At 34.9% G+C, this 20,365-nt stretch overlaps 2 protein-coding genes across 2 annotated transcripts; both read right to left on the reverse strand.

Moving 5' to 3' along the window:
• Window positions 1–3,420: 3,420 nt before the first annotated feature.
• LOC122630564 (excitatory amino acid transporter 1-like) lies at window positions 3,421–15,984 on the reverse strand. Its single transcript, XM_043815173.1, has 8 exons — window positions 15,727–15,984; window positions 12,052–13,256; window positions 7,031–7,431; window positions 6,766–6,960; window positions 6,503–6,686; window positions 5,998–6,426; window positions 5,691–5,825; window positions 3,421–5,594 (listed from the first exon to the last, which is right to left on the reverse strand). The coding sequence occupies exons 2-8, from the start codon at window positions 12,069–12,071 to the stop codon at window positions 5,453–5,455; spliced, it is 1,506 nt and encodes a 501-aa protein (XP_043671108.1). The 5' UTR covers window positions 12,072–13,256; window positions 15,727–15,984; the 3' UTR covers window positions 3,421–5,452.
• Window positions 15,985–16,801: 817 nt separating this feature from the next.
• LOC122630567 (ubiquitin-like-conjugating enzyme ATG10) lies at window positions 16,802–20,190 on the reverse strand. Its single transcript, XM_043815184.1, has 4 exons — window positions 20,027–20,190; window positions 18,562–18,671; window positions 17,648–17,944; window positions 16,802–16,941 (listed from the first exon to the last, which is right to left on the reverse strand). Exons 1-3 carry the CDS (start codon window positions 20,055–20,057, stop codon window positions 17,702–17,704), a joined length of 384 nt encoding a protein of 127 aa, XP_043671119.1. The 5' UTR covers window positions 20,058–20,190; the 3' UTR covers window positions 16,802–16,941; window positions 17,648–17,701.
• Window positions 20,191–20,365: the final 175 nt, after the last annotated feature.

Here is a 20,365-nt window from a genome sequence, read left to right on the forward strand (position 1 = left end):
CGCCTTATATTCCATTTCCACAATCGACGTCGTATCTTTCACAGCAAAAAAACGGCACAGTAATTCCAACGTGGGAAACAAGCAGAAAACGGCAATGTGGTCGTGTAAAAAGGTCGCTTTTCAAAGATGAGCTCGCACGCTCCCCTCTCGTTCGGATCTTCGTCCAAAATCGAAAGTAAAAGAGCGATGATATTACGCCGCACCGTCTTGGGTTCCTCCAAACGTTCACTTGCAAATTTCTAAAGCAAAAAAAAACGTGTGCCGTGCGATAACAAGAAGTCAATTGCCACACCGGATATAAAATGGTATTACGATGGGAAGAAAAGGATGCGCGCGAAGAGCAGAGAGACGACTTTCCGTGGTACAAAGTTATTATTGTCCTTCGCGAACGATATCTTGGAGTTGTGGGAAAAAAAAGAGAGAAAAAAGAAAGAAGAGCAGAAGACGGCGATGATAAAAATGTAACGAAAGTATTTTAGCAGCCGTCAGAATTCGCGATTGTTCGTATATCGTCGCTGACAACGTCGCCGTCGCCGCTGCCGCCGCCGCCGCCGCCGCCGCCACGACCGTCGATGTTGCCGCCGGTGCTACTGCCAGCAGCACTGCCACTACCACTACAATCACTATCACCGTAGTCGTAACCGTAGTCGTCGTCGTCGCCGCCGCCGCCACCGCCGCCGCCGCCGCCGCCGTAGTCACCACCACCACCTCCGCCGCCGCCGCCGTTTTCGTTGCTATCGTCGTCACAATCACGGTCGTTGTTTCTGCTATTTTACGATGATGCATTACAACGACATCAACATCGGAGAAGAGAGAAGGCGTCACGCCACGCCGTCCGACGCATTTCCACGTGATCTCACTGTTCGAACAACGGAATCGAAAAAGCGTTCACGTCGCTGTTCAAGAACAATACACAAAGAGACATGCCGCGCGTCCGGCGGGCATGCTCCTCTCGGTCCCGACAAAAGAAAGAAGAAATCCTTTTTCCGTACACACTCGCGCCACCGTCTCTCTATTGCATAATGACGCGCAAGATTCGCGTCTTTCTCTCTCCTTCACGTTCTCGCTCTCGTTCTATCTCTCTCTTCCCCTTTTCTCTACCTCTTTACTTTCCGTCACATAAAGCACAAAGAAAAGAATACGATTCGCATAATGCACCAGTAACGACCACGGTCTACATAATTTTCATCGGCGTAATCGTCATCATCGTCCGTTCGTGTTTTCGTTGTCGCCTAAGCGGACAACGTCCACGTACGCGCGAAGCACGCGCGGGTTACGCGAGGTGAGGTGAGGCGAGACGAGACGAGACGAAACGAAACGAAACGAGACGAAACGAGACGAGGAGGAACGAGCGGGGCCGGGAACGGACGATCGAACGTGCTCTCGTCGCTCGTTGCTCGCTCGCCCGCTCGTTCGGGTTAGACCGCGGATAGGTAAGCGAAACGTTACGCGCACACGGAACCGTATCTAAACTCGGACGGGTCGAGAAGGGAAGGAAGGAAGGAAGGAAGAAAGAAAGAAAGAAAGGAAGGAAGGAATAAAGGACGGAGATAAAGAAAGGACGAAAGTGGGAGAAGCGGTAAAAAAAAAAACAGAAAAAAAGAAAACGAGAAAGAAAGCACGCGAGGGATACAGAAAATTGGCGGTATTTCTTTTGCGATAATTTCGCTCTCTACCGTGCAATGGCGGAGCAGCAACACGCAGCCTCGAGGAAGTTCCCCTTCGGATTCTTCGCAACTACGTACGATCGCGCTTTCGTCTCTCGTTCCCCGCGCTCGCGGTCACCTAAAGGAAGAAAGATAGATAGATAGATAGATAGAGAGAGAGAGAGAGGGAAAAAGAGAGACCAATGGATAAGAGGACGGGGTGGGAGAAAGAGGTAGAATGAGAAAGAGAGAGAGAGAGAGAGAGACCGAGCGCGCGGGAGGCAGGGAAGGAAGAGGCAAAAGATGCACGAAGCACGGCCGCGTTATTCGAGACGAAGCGGATAACCGTCACGCGTAGGGCACTGTGCGACCACGACACTGCTCTTCACACACTCCAGTAGCAACTTTGAACTTTGTAGAAATATATTAAACGTAATCCTTGATGTCACACCCAAACAGCACAATAATCCCTCACCCGTTTTCGTTAGTGGCGACGCGCGTGTGTGCTCGTAATCGTGGCTCCTCGCATCGCTCGTTGCTCTTTCATTCCGAGTCCGTCGCTCAGGAAACGGCTGCGACCTTTTTTCCTTTCTTTTGAAATTAATTGTCGACGAATCTCGCGAACGTCGGACGTAATATAACAAGAGATATTTATCGGCAATGTGTACGAATTCACTCGAGTTTGCCGTCGTCGTTGTCGAAGCGGGCTTCGACCAATACTGCGGTGCTTCTACCGGATGTGGCCTTCGGTATAACGGACCAATGAAATCAGAGGTTTGTTCGCGCAACGCCCGAACCGGGGCGGCTGCTGCCGATGCTTTTCTCTTATTACAGTGTGGCAAATCGAAGCAAGCCTTTGGTCGGAACAATTTTTCGAGCGGTGACGACGTGCTTTGTCTTTTTCCTTTGAATGTAACGCCAAGGAGGCAATGATCTTCGAAAAGAAAAGAGTAATGCGTTCTTTGATTTTTTTATTGCGTTTCATTTTTCTCTTTCGGAACTATAACCAATAGGGATGCTGTTCTGGCTTTTAGTCAAACGTAGTTTCGGACGCGCCAATAGCGTTCTTAGCAGCTTGCGCTGCTAACGTTTCTATTGGTGGATCGAATCTCCACCTATTGCGCAACTGTAAACGTTGATTATGATTGGAGATATATTTCTTACGTGGATTAGAAGATACCAACCGTTACAAATATACAAAGGAGAGATTAATAAACCATTACAACGCATACATTGTGGCAGGAATATTATAAAAGTAATTATTGTAAAATTATTTTATAAGCTTCATCGTATAAGTGCGATTATTCGTATCTGCATTAAATAACATTTCAAATTTTACTTTCGTTTAACTTCGACGGATATTCCTGCTAATTATTTCTAAAGCTAAAAACTACGTTGTGATTGGACGAAATAAATGCTACGTAACACAATGTATATCTATCTAGATGTTATAAAGATGCAATCTGTGATTTTGTAAACAAAGTATTTAACAGAATCAAAGTACAGCACTTTCTTAAGCAGAAGTAGTATTTTAAACTCTTGAAGCTATAGTTTTTTCGAATGAAAATTTACTATAGACGTATAATGTACATGAAATTAATTTATTGATAATTGAAGGTAAGATTTTGCACGTAAATATTCCAAATGACCTTGTCATTACTAATCTACTTTAAATGAAAAAAACAATTATAAATATGTATATGGATGAATATAAATATTAAAAATATTAATTTCTCAATATGATAAATCGAAAAGAGACTGTGATTATACACAATTTGCATATAAGCACAACAATTGTTTATTTATAGAGATGACTGTACATAATCTTTAGTTTTGCGTCTATGGCATATTTATAAGTAAAGGTGCAGATCCTATTTTTATACAGAGATGTGAATTATAAATTACATTATACATTAATTGTTTTAGATATTTGTTACAGTTAATTAGAACCTATCCAATAATATTATCTTTAAACGGTCCATTTCTTATATAGTTTTGAACATAACAAAAAAATGATGAACACAATAAAGTTCATTAAAAGTAGCATTAGTAATATTTAATGGCACCAATATTATTTTTTCTAACCGATTATGTTACTTATAATTGAATATTTGTATTATCATAACTACAGTAGGACATAAATTAAATAGCTTGATCAAGATCGATTAATATTGGATAAGTTGAAACTATTTAATGTATACTATAAAAGTATTTTTCACATATATGATTTAATTATGTATCTCAAATAATAGAAGCTTATATAGATAACAAGCTATATAATTAAACCTTACTTAATAAGAGTCCTACTGTATTTTGATATTTTTCTTAAATATTCACAATAGTGGCTAAAAGATAAGAAAAAGGTATAATTTTTATTATATAATTGAAATGCATAAAATAAAATCATCAAAAGGTAAACGATAAAGCAAGTAAAAAGAAATTTCTTAATGATTTGTTAAATTGATATTTGTTTTGATATAGATCACTGGTTAATGCTTGCATTATTTTCTTATAAACAAAATGTTATGCAATTAAATGATAAAATTATATCGAGTGTTATTTGTAATCTTTATCAATGCCTACCTTTATCAGAACCAATATAAAAATATATTTCTAAAATTTGCTTAAATTTTTTAATAAAATTGAAATGTATATAACATAAAACAGGATATTTTATAAATATTTTCACAGTATTTATAAGATATAACACCAATGAATATTTTTTTATAAATATTTCTGAAGCATGACCATTTAATTGCAATATCTTTATGACTTGGATATGTTTAATATATGTATGTAATGTCCAATGTTTACATATATTATTACTATAAATTTTAACACTATTGGAATGGATATTATTTCTCATAATTAGATCTGGTAAAATCAACGTCATACTATATTAAAGCATACACACATGCGCATATATATATATATATGTATATGTATGTATGTATGTATGTATGTATGTATGTATGGATAAATTTGAAACTATTTATCGTCGTATTACAAAAATACTGCTCTAAATTAAAATTGTTACGTTTGTAACGAGTACACTTACATGTTTTATTACTATAATAAGAAATAAAGAATCAAGAAATGCTGCAATTAGAAGTTTATCTATATAGTTTCTCAAATTTTTTGTTGATATTGTATAGAAAACCTTCTATTATCTTTGCCACTCAGTAAATGTATATAATATTTTTACATAAATATCCTAACTTAACTAAAATAATGTTAGATGATCAATATATTTGATTCAAAAGAATATGCTTTATATTATTATCAGACAAGTAGATTATAGAGTATTATAGAGCAATTCAATAAACGAGTGTTACCGCGATTATTGTCGTTATTATATTGCTATTATTTCTAACACTAAATCCAGAACGTAAATGGCCACATGACGATTCTACCATTAAATCGCGACTATTATTAATGTTATTACAATTTTTGATATAAGTATATATCGATGTTACATAAGAGAGAGAACACATTTAAAATAACTAGCTCCAATAGATAGGCAGTATTTTACTGATCGCACACAATAATCGTGATTTTTATATTATCGTTACGATATATATATATTTTTTTTTCGTTACAATTTTTTATTTATTATTTATTTATAATTATATGCATGTGCGAATATGCAGTGAGCCAATTAATCACGTTTCTTTATTTTATTTTAACAGCAAAATCGTTGGAACTGTCGTATAATTTAATAAACAACTAGATTAGATCTCAAAACAATTGCCAATAAATGCTACTAGGGCATTATTGTAGTCGAACTGTGAACACACTTACACATTTCATATCGATATTGAATGGTCTGCTCCATTTTGAGTTTGTCTATGTTGTGGTAATGCTGTTAATTCATTTTTACTTAAATGATTAACGATTCCTGCACCAAGGGAATCTCCCATAACATTTACTGTCGTCCTACAGCGATCCCTAAAAATTAAAAAAAAATTTTTGTACATCACCAGAAAATATTCTTTTTAAAGACCATTTCTTTCATCGAAAAACTAAGTAGAAAAAGGCACTTACAATAGCCAATCAACCGCAAGAATAAGGAAGACATCGTTCGATGGAAGATGTACTGTGTCTAGAACCATCACCATAGTAACTAATCCCGCCTGCGGGATCCCAGCTGCTCCGATACTTGCGGCAGTTGCAGTAATACTGAAAAAGTCAATGAAGTCAAAAAGAATGTTTTTTTCTTTCTCTTTTATTATAATTATTATATCATATTTTGCGTGCACGTGATAAGCCACATGTGAAATGTCCATACACGTAGATTTCTTTGAAGATATTAACATATAAGAAAAAAAAAAAAAAAATTATAAGATTTTACCTGATCGCCACTAATTGTCCAAAAGTAAGGCTGACTTCGCGAACTTGTGCTATAAAAATCGCGGCTACTGCTTCGTACAAAGCAGTACCGTCCATGTTTATTGTAGCTCCTATCGGTAGTACAAATCTGGTTATTCGTGAATCAACGCCGTTTCTTTCTTCGAGACAATTTATGGCAACTGGTAATGTCGCCGAACTCGATGATGTACCAAATGCAGTAACCAAAGCCTGTGCCATGTTGGACAGATAACGGTAGGGATTCTTCTTTGTTACCACAAAATACAATCCGGGTAATATGATGAAACCGTGAATACAAAGGCCAATTAAAACTGTTAGGAAGTACATGCCGAGTTGTGAGACTATTTGTTCCAATGATTCCATTTCTACTATTTTTGCAGCTACCAAAAAGAGTATACCGACTGGTGACAACCTGATAAGAGACAAACGAAAATTTTTTTATCCTAATAAAAATTATCAAGATTTTTTATTTGATAAAAGATTCTTACCAAATTACCCAATTGGTGATTAGCATCATGGCGCTTGATAAGGATTCGAAAAAGTTCAGAAGCGGTTTTCCTTCCTGATTCATTTTACCTAGAGTGATGCCCAATACGGTTGAGAAAACAACTAAACCGAGTATATTCATGCCAGGAATATCCTTTTCGGTGAAGTCCCAGTTATCCATATCGTCTATACAAAAGAGAAAGAGAGGTAACAAAAGATTTTTATAAGTATCAGTTTTAAAAGGACATGCGTAGCTATATTGTACCTTGGTCGCCGTCCACGGGTTTTTTAACTACTGTACGCATTTGAGAAATACATGCTTGCACCAGATTCGGAGGGAACATATTTCTAACTAAATCCAAGAGCGTATCAACCGTCGATGAATTTTGTGAAAGAACTTTTTCTTCGTAATTAGCAGAGCTACCTACACCTGGTTGTATAGATATAACCAAAATTATACCTAAAAATAAAGTACATTATAATTAGTCGAGGAATATATCAAACTCGTTGACAAAAGAGGTTTCACCAACCGAGTACAACTGCACTAATCGTTGTGACCATGTAATAACAAATTGCACGTGCACCGATTTTGCCGCTGAGAGATAGGTCCAAGGATCCGATAGCTGAGATCAAACTTGACATGATAAGCGGCAGGATTAAACTCTTGAGCATTCTTAGAAATAGATCGCCGGCATAATTGATATACATGATCTCACGATTTGTATATCTATCGCTTCGGGAATTCCTTAGGATTATTCCTAAGACAATACCACCGACTACGCCACCAACGGTTAATATGGTCAAGGCGTTGTGCCTCAAACATGATTGCATTTTTTCTTTCCTGGTTTGTGGCCTTTTACCTGGTTCTTGCGGATAATAGGAGGTTCTTTCAACTCCCCTACCTTGCTTTTCCGGACCAGACAAAGGAGATCTGTAACACAGAATTTACTTATTAAATTACAAAACATATAAATAGTATATAAAAAAGTAATTCTTTTGTCAAGTAGGAAAGAATTGCCATTATAATTTTTCACGATATAATTATTAGTCATTAGTGGAAAGGTTTGCCTAAAAGGATGGGGTGGTTTATTGTCAATTAAATATTGTATAGTCATATCATTATACCAATTAAGTATTATTGGAAGGGTCTTAATACAATATATGAAGACTCTTTCGTAATATAATTATTATCCATTAGTGAAAAGGTTTGCCCGCGAATTAATTTATTGTCAATGAAAAAAGTTCCAAGTTCGAATTCAAGTTATAATCAAATTGTTCGAAGGATCAAATTTCATTGTAAATCCTGTAGCATTTAATCCATGTGTAATAGGCTATAATACTTGATAATAACAATTCGATATGTCTGATCATAGACCATATGTTGATTCAATCATGCCATGATCTATTTGAATAGCAAGTAGTAAAACAGAGAGAGAGAGAGAGAGAGACAGAGTTCATTGATTGATCAAATCAAACCTGACGATGTATAATGGCCACGCGTTTGATATGAGCGTAACAAACGGAACGCGTCGAAATTAAGTGTGCATTGGATTTAACATATAATTATTCAGTCTTTTGAATTCCTTCGAATACGAGTAAATTAAGAATAATGTAGAAATCTTTAACGAGTTTGAATCGAGTATCTAAGTCTTCAATTTCTCTAATTTTCTCTTTACGAAATAGTATGGGTTTGTTTCGAATCAACAAACTCCATAAAAAGAACACGCTTTGCATCAAGTCGTCGTCATCGTCGTCGTCGTCGTCGTCGTTAGATTAAATCACATAAGCCGAGTGATTTGCGTTTCTTCGAGGTCATACGCGAAACGAGATGTATAGTTTATAAAACGAGGAAGAAATCTTTTAATCATTAGTAGACGATTGCGCATCGTTGTATCTTTCTATGGTATTTCTTATCTTCGCGTAATAAATTTCTTTGATATAATATATGATACATTTCTTAAACATGTATCTAAGTATATACATATAGAAGCCTTTCGAAAGAGAAGATTTTTATAAAATTTTTCAATGTTGATAACCGAGTTTAATAACGTCATATATGCGTTATTACAATCGAACATTATCTATTTTTATAATACTTTATTTCATGAAAATGATTAGTTTATCTTTTGCGAAACTTATTACATACGTATCTGTCTGTACTATATATTCACGTAAGCTCATTCCCCATTGCCAATGATCAAGGCAATAATATTTGACTTAGAATATTCTTGCTTCCGCAAAGAACCAATATAGAACGCATGTAGGACAAACGTCGTCCGGGCCATGGGTGACATTTATTGCGCGTAGGTGGCATACGTACGAATAAACGAGCACACGGATGTCAACCGTGTAATAGCACATCTCTCATTCTTTTAATAAAAAAAAATAAAAAAAGAATCATATGATTGATTTTCATCGAACAAAACGAAACAACGAATTATTAGAATATCTATGTTATATGCGATACCTATAAGATAAAAATATGAAAATTGGGAGTTTTAGAGACGTCGAAATTTTTATCGATTGAAACGTTTATGAATCTGCCTTGATACGAGCTTGGACCATGCGTGCAACCACAAAACAGGACGTGACGACATGGTCGCGAGCGATTGATCGCTTACACGTGTATGCGTGCGTGTTAAATTACTGTCTCGTGACACGTATTAATGACAGAGGGACCGTATAGTATCTATACTATGTGCAACAAGCTCTCATCTACTATCGGTGAATACCCGTGAAAGCTGAGAAAGGATCAATGGAACCCCTCCGTGTTAAACGCAAAACCGTTTGGTTAAGATGAGAGAGACCCTGAGCCAGGACTTTTCTCGTTAATTAACAGAAGAAAAATGATACGTACATGTACGTATATACGATAAATAACTCCACGTTACCGAAGTACAAACTGAATTATAAATCGGAAACAAGATCAAATGGAACATACGTTCATATGAACTTTTTTCGTTATTTAGTATCTCCTGTTCGCCGATGAAATAGATCCCACTCGTTACGAAACACCCTGTATATACAGTTGACCAAAGGGGATTTACAATATTGTTATATCTCTACTCTACGAATACTTAAAGCCCCTAACTGTACATAAATGAAAAGAGAGACAGAGAGAAATTGTCTGTTGAACTTCACAGGTCCATTTACATTTGTAGTTAAGAAAGACATTAGTCGAGCCAGAAAACCAGCCAAACCGGACGAATTGCCAGGCGATCGAAGTACGCCAAGGCAAACAAGACCTGCCAAATCTTGGCGTAGAACTTCATTTTTATCTTGGTACATCGACACGCAAACTATAATCGGTTTAAAGATGAAGTATCTGTTGAATGGTCTGAAGAAAGATGGTTAAATTAGATAGAACTAAAAAATAAAATAATTTAACTCAACGTTGATGTTTATAAATTCGTGTTCCAACTTAAAGATGCTTATCTCGTTCTAACAACGCTGAGTATACGGACATGCGAGATACATCGTTATTGATGCGTGGACGCTTATGGTCGTTCAAGGCCGCATTTGTATATTCTACTCGAAGGTGGTCATTTTGAATAGGTATTTATCGTAATTCTTCGTGCTCTCGTTGTTAACTTATCTCCTTTGTTTTGTTCTATGAATTTAATCGTAGAACATACGTGTTTAAAGTAACGATAAGGACGATCAATTTTCGTGGATATTCAACATATTTTTATATGCGATTACACGTATAACAAATAATTTGATCTGAAATAATTTATACGCGGCGTTTCTTTTTAATGTTAATTTCTCAACTCGTAAAAATCGAAATTGAAATCAAGGACGTTAAATTAGACCACTTCGGCTCGTTACTTTCCATTCCATTTAACACTATAAATAAAATTTATTGCGTCAAAGTCAGGAAAAAAGAATTGTTTCCCATCGTATAATTAAAAAAAAAGGAAAAAAAGCAGGAAAGAAAAAAAGAAGTGAAATTGTTTTAAAAGTGTAACGAGACATTAGTCTAATCGTTGTTATATGTGCTATTTAATGTGTCGAAATATGTTATGTAAAAAAGAAATTCAAACGAACATCTCCGCATTTATTTGCGGACTGTGACATAGCACAGGCCACTAGGATCAAGTTCGGCTATGCACATTACATTTTATATGTACCATAACTAAACCTATATAACGAGATATGGTTACAAGTTTATTACAGAGATCGCTAAAAATTAAACCGCACGCGTATCATAATCCGCGTTCAACTTGCAAGAATATGCGCAATGCAATTTTTCTTTTATTGCCTCTATACGAATGTTAATAATAGTGTTTCAAAGTTACGTGCCAAAATATAGCTAAATAGAGAGAGAGAGAAAAGAAAAAAGATAAATATTTTATCAGATCTGTATGAGATAATACGGATGATTGAACAATCGTAAGAAAGATATAGATATAATTCGATGACGTAAAATTAAAAATTACCTTTTAAATAACCGTATAATGGGAATAAAAATGTGAAATTAGAAAATTCACAGCCTTCCCCGCTAATAAGAATGATTACCTTATCTAATTGTTCATATGTGAACGAGCATAAAAAATCGCTAACGATAGATAGAAACGTTTCGCATTTTAACTACGGATAATCAATGACTAATTCACGTATTTTTTGTTTCTTTATTCGAATGGAAAGTATATATTATATATGTATGTATTACACGTACTCGACACGATATTACGAAATTTGGCTGTTGGTCGATGTTAGGATCCAGTTACGTTATCGACTAACAGCATGTTGCTGTTCGAATAATTTTAACGATTAACTTTTCCTTTTATAACGTTCGTCATTTCGTTACATAAGCAATATAGCCAATAGATCAAAAAATCTAACGAAAGGATAGATTTCTTTTTTGATTTATGAGATTCTCACTTAAGAATATCGGACAAAAATTTCTTTAGGAGAGACGAGTCTCAAAGGAGCTTGACATTTTATATAACGATTTCTCGAGAGGAAAAGAAAAAAGAAAGAAAAGAAAAGAAAAAGCAGAGTGCGTTACGTCGACGTAACACGTAAGGAATAGATATATGTAATTATTCTTCGTTCTTTTTTGTTTTATATTTTATAAATATCGTTAATTCATTTTCCTTTTTTTTTTTTTCTTCTTAATCGTTTACTCAAAGATGAGTTTCATAATTTAAATATCAAATAAGAAAAAAAAATAGAGGCGGAGTAGGAAGAGAAGGAGGAAGGAAGCAATACAACTTCTTCGTTCCATGCGGCGCTACACGTGCGTTGGAATTGTGCAATATTTCTATTTTCTAAAAGAGAGAGAGAGAAAGAGAGGTGACTAAATCGTTGATATCTCTATAAAGAACGAACGAGTCTATCCAAAGAGGAACTTTTAAAAAGCAGTTAGCACGTGCACGATAAAGCCGATAAAAAAGAAAAAAAGGATGAAAGAAGATAAGAAGTATGAAAAAGAATAATGAAGATATATTCCGTGAATGATTAAAAAAAAAAAAAAAAAAAAAAAAAAGAAAGAGAAAGAGAAATAAAATAAAAATGGACGAAGAGAAAAGAAATGGTGTATACGTACAATTCGGTAGCAGTCTCCATGACGAAATCGTTGTTGGATGAATGGGTTGAGTCGCGAGGTGAGGCGATCACCGTCAGTCGTTCACATGGAGCGTCGCTTCCGCAAAGCCGGAAGTGTCCGATGCGTGGTGCTACTCGACGAGAAGAACGAGATAGAGTGAGTAGGAAGAAGAGAGGAGGAAGGAAGGAGGAAGAAGAGGAGGAAGAGGAGGAGATGGGTGTTCTCCTTGTTGCAAATTTCTACTCTTCTCTTGTGCGTGTCCAATAATTGTTACTTCCGAATGTCCACGGAGTCCTCTGCTTTAGGTCAGGGTGGTAGGAAAAAAAGAAAGAGAGTGGGGAGAGAGAAAGAGAGAGATAAAGATGTATAAAAAAAGGGATAGACAGAAAGAGAAAAGAAAAGAAATAGAGAAAGAAAGAGAGAAAGAGAAATGAGAGAAATGAGAGAAATGGAAAAGGTGATATCAAGTCGTGGAACGATGTGGTTCGCGAAATGCTTCGAATCGTCGAGAGGATGTTACGCTGATGGGGCCTCTCAATCTGTGCCACCTTGGGTGGTACGATCAGCTATGGCGATCTCCCCCTATAACGACGATCTCTTCCTGCCACTACGACCTATCCTCTCCTCCTCCTCCTCCACCTTCTCCTCCTCCTCCTCCTCCTCCTCTTTCCTCCTCTTGGTCGTCGTCGTCGTAGTAGTGATGCGATATAGACACCGGACAAATACGCGCAGGCGATCACGGGCTACGAGCAACCCATCGAGAAATATCGCACCGGTGGTGAGCGGCTCTATTGTTCGGCTGCTCTCGATCTGTTCACGATCCGCTGGATTCTAACGGGGTTAAACACCACATCACCGTCGATGAACACGCGGGGGTACTCGAGATTCTCCTCTTCCGATTTCTCTCTCTCTCTCTCTCTCTCTCTCTCTCTGCTCTTTCTCTCCTCTTCTCTCTCTTTCTCTCCTCTCCTCTCTTCTCTTCTCTTCTCTTCTCTTCTCTTCTCTTCTCTTCTCTTCTCTCTCTCTCTCTCTCCCCCAACTTCTTCTTCCGCTTTGAACTTCCCACCTAGGGAGCCGGATCAACGCGTCGATCAACGAGCCGATGATCGACCACTAGGCAAACGGTAACAGCAAACGTTCGTTCAAAGAGACTATCTCGAATGATCTCTTTGCGAAATTACGATCTTCCTCCTTCCTTTTGTGATCTGAAAGAGCAGAATGACTAGATGATGGATAGGTACTAGGATAGAGAATTAAATCATTTGTACGTTCGCTATGTTTGACTGAGAATTCTGACAATTGATTGATACATTCTTATTGCCGATTTAATTCCTCAAATAGAACACATGATTTGCTACTTCTAACGATGATTAATTATAATTTTTTCTTTTTATTCTTTTTTCTTCCTAATAAGGATTGTCATCGTTTGTCCTTTTATTATTTTGGAAAATCGACTTTCTAATGTATCTTATTTTAATTTTTAAATCCTGCCGTTTTTCTTCTACCATTAAATCGTTCTCTCATCTTCTGTGATAAGTGTGAAAATTAACTAAGAATAATGAAACATAGCAGCTCATCGAAGATGAGCATCCGAACTATGAAACAGAGCCGGTCACGGAAAGCGGGTCAAGGCTTCGTCATCTTGATTGTTACTACTCCTACTTTTCATCGAGTTATATATTTACGAGAGAGAAAGAGAGAGAAAGAGAGATAACCGACGACGGGTCCCTCTTACCGGGACAGTGATGCAATTTGAATCTATTATCTCTCGACTCTCTTGTAGATCCGATTAGTCCGAGGAAGTACGTCCTTTTTTGTCGGAACACTCGTTAAAAATTTTAAGCTATTTAAATCTCCATCGATCCGTCAATGTCCGTTATTTATCAAACTTTCTCACGATCCTACACACGTTATCGAAACAAATTTTATTAATCCAATATAGATCACCGTATATATATTTATATATATATATATATATATATATATATATATATATATATACACACAGGCTGAGTTAAAAGTTCCCTAAGTGAATTTAAAAATCAATTACTTTTTCTTTTTTTTCTACAAAGGTACATAGTTTTACAATTCGAAAAAAAAAGAATTAGCCGAAAAAGTCTCCAAAAAACAATATTAAATTTTTACAATCAATTATTAAGAATTTTTAATCCTCCTAAGAACTCATTTTATATACATATACATAGAATTCATAAACCAGGAAAATCTCATCGAATATAATAATAAAAAAAAAAAATAATAATAATCGTATATAAACAAGTTATATATATAGATATCTTTCTTTATATACAATTATTTTTTATTGCTTCATCCTGGTAAAACGATAACCTTCCTTTCATTCATACTAATGAAAATATTCTCGATAATTGATCTTCTCATCTTTTCTCTCTCTTTCGGATTTATACTTAAAAACATTAATAGCGTTCATCATAAATGACGTTAGTAGAGAGAAAGAGAGAAAGAAAGAGAGAAAGATGAAGAGAAAAGAAAAAAGAAAAACAGAATCAAAGAAAACTGTGTTACGTAAGATCGCAAGAGGATAGATCGTAGCAACTGTTATATTCCTTGATGATAACGCTAGTCTATCACGCGGGGGAGTTATTTCGCACGGCATTTAATTAATCCCCGACAAGAGAGCTGCATCGATGATGCTCTTGTGTGTCGTGTATCAAAGATGTAACGAGAGAGAGAGAGAGAGAGAGAGAGAGAGAGAGAGAGAGAGAGAGATTGCTAAAAGAGATGATAACAAAAAAAGAGTAAAAAACAAAAAAAAAAGAAAAATTAAGAATACGAATCAATGATTATTACGAATGGACGAATAAGTCTACTATATAGTCGAATACGCGTTTACAAACGTAAGTACGTGGGGAATTAATGAACAAAGGCAAACGCGCGAAGTATAGCGTTGATAGATCATCACGCAGAGAAGTCGTCCGTGATCGTGTATTCGTAGAGACGTATGTACTCTTCAAATCTGAATACGTAATAATCTTAAATTCTTTCTCCCTGTCCTATATGGTCGATGTCGAGAATGTCCATGAATTCATAATGTCTCGACCGGAGTTCTAATGCTTCAAGAAAAATAAAAAAAAAAGGAAAAAAAAAAACTCGCGTTACCAGTTACACGTTTTTTTTTTCTCTCGAGTATCGATCGTCCAAGTCGGTAAATTGTTAGATAGTCAGAAGAATAATTATTAAAAGAATAATTCTAATTTTATAACGAAAACATTGTTCGTGAATGTGCCAAAAATGTGTCTTCGAAGAAATTACATTCTTCCAGGTTGAATTTCGTCAAGTACTCGGCGAGTTTGACGCAACAAGTAGATTCGCAATCTTTTAGAAATGTTTCAGGATCATAGAAAAAAGATAGTGAATAGTTTAGTTGTTCGTGTGAGTGTTAGAATGTCCTAGAAAGAATTAAAATTGCTTGATAATAACAAACAAATAGAAGTAGAAATCTAAATGATAAAATAGCAGAGATAGGACAAACGATGTTAAAACGTTGGTGGTCGCGTGCCAATGATTGTTCTTTTTTTTTTTATCGACTTCTAACTTAACAATTTGTAAAGTGAAAATATATATGTACTATATATATGTAGGTATATACATCGAGTACGATCGTTCGATTTCTAACGAGTCGATAATAAATTTACATACACGACGAAAGTCCTTCTTGAAATTCGTTGTTTTCTCATCAACAGGTCGAAGAAATTAACATTTGCGAAAGAAAAAAAGATTCGTTTTTACGTGTATGCGTTGAAGGAAAAAAGTAAAATTCACAAGTATTGCATTTTATATTCACAACAACACAGCAGTTGTCACGATATCAGACGCGAGCCAACGCTGAAACAACGTCGTGGTGGTAACTATCGTAAACGAGAATCACGTTTCTACGCGATGACGATCGCGAGACTGTGCAGCGCCTTCGTTCGAGCTCGAGGTTCGATCCGCGAGTTCGAAAAGCGCGCGGAAAGTGGTGGGAGGTGGTGATGGTTGACTCGATCCTACGAATCTCTCCCTTTCGACTTTCACGTAATCTCTCGTAAATTAAGATTTTCACATTGAAACAAAAACAAAAAAATACATTTCTATTTTCATTTTTCCATTTATAATATTTTAATATTATCGTTTATGCATAATTTATGTATATTAGAGAAATTGCGATTGAAGTTACGTAGCTTTCTCACATTTTTTCCATCTTTATACGAAATTAATCAATATAATGCAAATTGATATTTTCTACTTACGCAATAGAATTTAAGATACAGTGATATCTTCTTTATGAAAGATTATTATCTTCGTATATAATTTTCTCTCTTTTCTTTCTATATATCAAATTGACTAATAACAATAGTTATTGTTATAGTTACGATAGAAGTGCAAAAATGCAAGTTGATACGGGATTGCTCATTTCGCAGCTTTAAGTCATTTTGAGTCATACAGTCATTTTAAGGTTGATTCGCGTGCATCTTTTATTGTTTACAAAGTCAATTTGTGATACTCTTGCTTTATATCAAGGCGTAGAGCCGCCGGTGCAACGAAGCTTAACCAGCTAACCAATTTGTTCTTGCTAAAACGGAATATCAAATAACAAGTTAATTCGAGAATTAAGTGTAGATCGTATTCAACTGCGAAGTATTTTGTGAGGAAAACGAAACAAGGTCATATGTCAATCCCTTTTTATTTGGCTCTTCCTCCCTCACCTCTTATGTGTGTATTGTAGAAGCTCGTGCGACATGCATGGATGTAACTGCAGGTACGGTGTACCGAGAATTGGATGAATCGCCTGTGACAACTCCGAGTAATTTAAAGCGGAACCATTAATAAGTCCTTGAGCTTCTTCAACACTTATTCGATTGATCCCCGGAAAATCTGCGAACAATAAAAAATTCTAAAACAATCGACGTAATCTACTTTCAAGTAGTAATTATCGATCGATTAAGCAAATAATCGAGAATAATATTTTGCAAGGTTACTCATTATTTTATTTTTTAGTACAAAACTCTCGATCAATTCTATAGACAATGAGACGGTGATCTAGTTTTAAAATACCACATTTCGTACAAATTTCACAAACCAGAATTGTATTTTAATATTCTGTATTATAAATCAAAGAAGTTCTTTTTTTTTTAACAATGATATCGCCCTTTTGTTTCCTAATTCTTGCCCTTCAACATCGACATATATTCAACGTTATCTACTTCTTCATCGATAATCGAAAGAAGCCGACAATAGAAGGAACAATGCGGTATTACAATCGTCTTTTTCACAGATTAAGGTCTAGTGACGATAAAACCTCACGCTACAATAGAATTTCTCCTATATTTCTATTTTGAAGTAGTTTTATCGTGATAAGGTGTGAAACTTACGTTAATTTTTTTTAATGCCACTAACACTTGACAATTTTTAAATTGTACTATAATCATGAATGTTCAACAATTTTATCGATATATCTAATTTTGTTGAGAAACAAAATCAATGTGAATTAGAAACAAATAATTGTTAAATCTTCCAAATTACATAGATAAGTAGAATCGAATCATTTAACTATTCTTATTTCAATGATGAAGATACATACATGTATCTCTCTTCGCCAAATTATGTAGAAAAAGAAGAGCTTAATGATCCTAGATTAATTGCAATTTAGATCACCTGATTTCCATCCATTAAAATAAAGTACTGGTACGCTATAGCTCATAGACCATAAAATGTGATGTTCTATAATCAAAGGCCTTTCGTTTCTAAATGAAGCTTCGTAAGGATCTTCACAAAGTTTTTCACTCCAATTCTCAACTGTCGAAGAATTTTCTGTGTCGATTTCGTTCGAAATAATATGCTTTTTTTGTCGTACTAAGTATGCTTCTGTAGGAACTTCCTACAAAAAATAAATATTATTATAATAACAAATATTATTGTAAAAAGTAATAGTAAATTATATTCTAAAGTAAATTAGTATAAAATCAAGAAAAACGAAATATCTAATTTTTTTTTCAAAGTCCAAAAATTTCAACTTAGTCGATATGTTCCATATAATTCACTGATTATGAGATAGATCGCGCGACGTTCTTGTTACGACTAAAACCATAGTCGATAAAACAGAATTTTTATCAATAATTTTGATAAAAATTATTTAAAAAATTTATGTTTAGCTTGTAGAATATAAAAATATCATTGTACATTAACTATAATAATTATTTATAATTTCTTAAATCATGATTTTCATATTTTATCGACCGTGTTCTGTTTTACCGAATGAAGTAATTACAGAAACAAACATTTATAAAAATACTATCCACGTGTGGTATATTTGTAATCATTTAACTATTACTATTTAATCTTTCTATAAAAATGAAATATAAAAAGTTATTGTAATCAAGGTATTTTACGATATATCAATACAGGAAACATAATATATTATTATATTATATTATGAATTATTTATAAAAGTAAAGCTATATTTTTCATATATATTAATCAATTAAATATAATTACTTTGTTACCACGTAATTGCCATCCATCAGAAATCTGATCTGAGACTATTATAAAACTTTCAGCATTTGCAAGAAATTCATCCCAAGAAATCGTGCCTGGACCATCCATCTCTGTAATTAAAATAAATAAATATTTTAAATTAATAAAAATGTTCCATTCGAATTATCGACATGTATCTCAATATTTAGAATTATAAATATTATATACAACTTTTCCATATTTTTTATATATAAAGGTTTTTTATACTTAAAGCATACAAAAAAAATATATAATTATTATATTTTATTGTAGATATATAAATAATTAAGTAGATAGTTTATTTCTATTTCTATGAAAGGATTATTATCAAAAATAAAAATTATTTTTTAATCAACGTTATACCGGATGACGATAAGAGATCCCATTAGTCTATTACATAATGACATAATGTGAAAAGGTTCTAAATAATATTCACCATTCGTTTTATTAGATTTTATTCGTGCTATATTATATTTGCTTTCATTACGCTTAATACTTATGCTATAGATAAGCTAAAGAATAATTATTCAGGTTAAAGTTGAAAAAGGGGAAGCAGTACACCCAAGAGAATAGCTTGTCTCCTCCCTTCTGGGTTTCTCGACGCCTCGTCAATTGTCGACTATTTCGTGTCGGGCACATCCGGTAGTGTTCGGCTATAATCGGATTCTCCCACTCTTTAGCGAACACGCGCCGATAGATTTCAACGGTGTGTGCACGCCACAGGACATTGCTCGTATATGCACCAGTCCACGTCCAATAAGATGCAGAGATGCAATCAGGGCCGTATCAACGATAGACAGATACTTGCTCTTAATATTACAAGGAACATGATCGTATCCGATAAAAATATTTTTTTATGGATTCTATTTTTACGTTTCATTTGTAATGCTTATAAACTATCTTTAATTTTATAGTATTTCTAAATTTTATATACTTAACCTCGAAATATTTTTTTCATATCAATACCACTTTATAAAAAAACGAATAACTGAATCAATATTAATTATAAAAAAATAGTATCATTACTCATTTCGCTACATCAATGCGTAATACATAAATTTATCACACAATTGTTTTTGTAATAAAAAGGTAGATATTTATAAGAAATAGGAATTACCTATTTATACTTGTTACACGTGTTGAATTTTAAACAAAATCTTTTTGGAAGGTAAAAAGATTTTTCTCTTTTATACGCGCTGTTAATATAATGTGTAAGAACGCACAATACTTTATCAGTGAAATCACAAATATGAGAAATCATCAGATATTCGTATTTTCTAGAAAGAGCTTCACATAATAAATTATATTCAAATTGATATTCTTTATTAATAAAAAAAGAAATATATCTATTCGATCCGATATATGATAAATGAATGAATGAAATTAAAAAAAAAAAAAAAAAAAAACCGTAATTAAACAGTGCATTCATCTTAGAACCTTCACTTACCCGTTATATTTGACTCACACTCCGTCTGCATTACATCGTACGGCCCTGGAATACGGGACAAATAGTTGCGCGCGCAACCTCCACGTTCTTTACACGACCGAGAGAGAGTTCAACGGAGACGTATTGCGATGAGAACGACAGAGAAAGTAAAAGGGAGGGAGAGAGAGAGCATGAGAGATGGGAGAAAAAGGAGGGGAGAAAAGAGAGGGAGAAGGAGTACGATCCTCCGAGACGCGTATACGTGTGCGTCGTTGTCGCGTGCGAAGCCGAGAGTAGGTAGCACACTTCCGAAGTTGTGCGCGGGTACGACACCGTGAGAGTTTAATTCCTCTCCGCGCA

The sequence above is a fragment of the Vespula pensylvanica genome, chromosome 7 (assembly GCF_014466175.1).
Source record: "Vespula pensylvanica isolate Volc-1 chromosome 7, ASM1446617v1, whole genome shotgun sequence".
NCBI classification, from domain to species: domain Eukaryota; kingdom Metazoa; phylum Arthropoda; class Insecta; order Hymenoptera; family Vespidae; genus Vespula; species Vespula pensylvanica.

What these genes read in the sequence shown, in the direction of transcription:
- LOC122630567 (XM_043815184.1), bottom strand. Translation starts at nt 20,057, where the DNA reads ATGCAGACGGAGTGTGAGTCAAATATAACGG. An exon ending in GTGTGAGTCAAATATAACGG is followed by an intron (nt 18,672 to 20,026) that starts GTAAGTGAAGGT and finishes TTTTAATTACAG; the next exon opens with AGATGGATGGTCCAGGCACG. An exon ending in GGCAATTACGTGGTAACAAA is followed by an intron (nt 17,945 to 18,561) that starts GTAATTATATTT and finishes TATTTTTTGTAG; the next exon opens with GAAGTTCCTACAGAAGCATA.
- LOC122630564 (XM_043815173.1), bottom strand. Translation starts at nt 12,071, where the DNA reads ATGGAGACTGCTACCGAATT. An exon ending in ATGGAGACTGCTACCGAATT is followed by an intron (nt 7,432 to 12,051) that starts GTACGTATACAC and finishes TCTGTGTTACAG; the next exon opens with ATCTCCTTTGTCTGGTCCGG. An exon ending in ATCACCAATTGGGTAATTTG is followed by an intron (nt 6,427 to 6,502) that starts GTAAGAATCTTT and finishes GTCTCTTATCAG; the next exon opens with GTTGTCACCAGTCGGTATAC.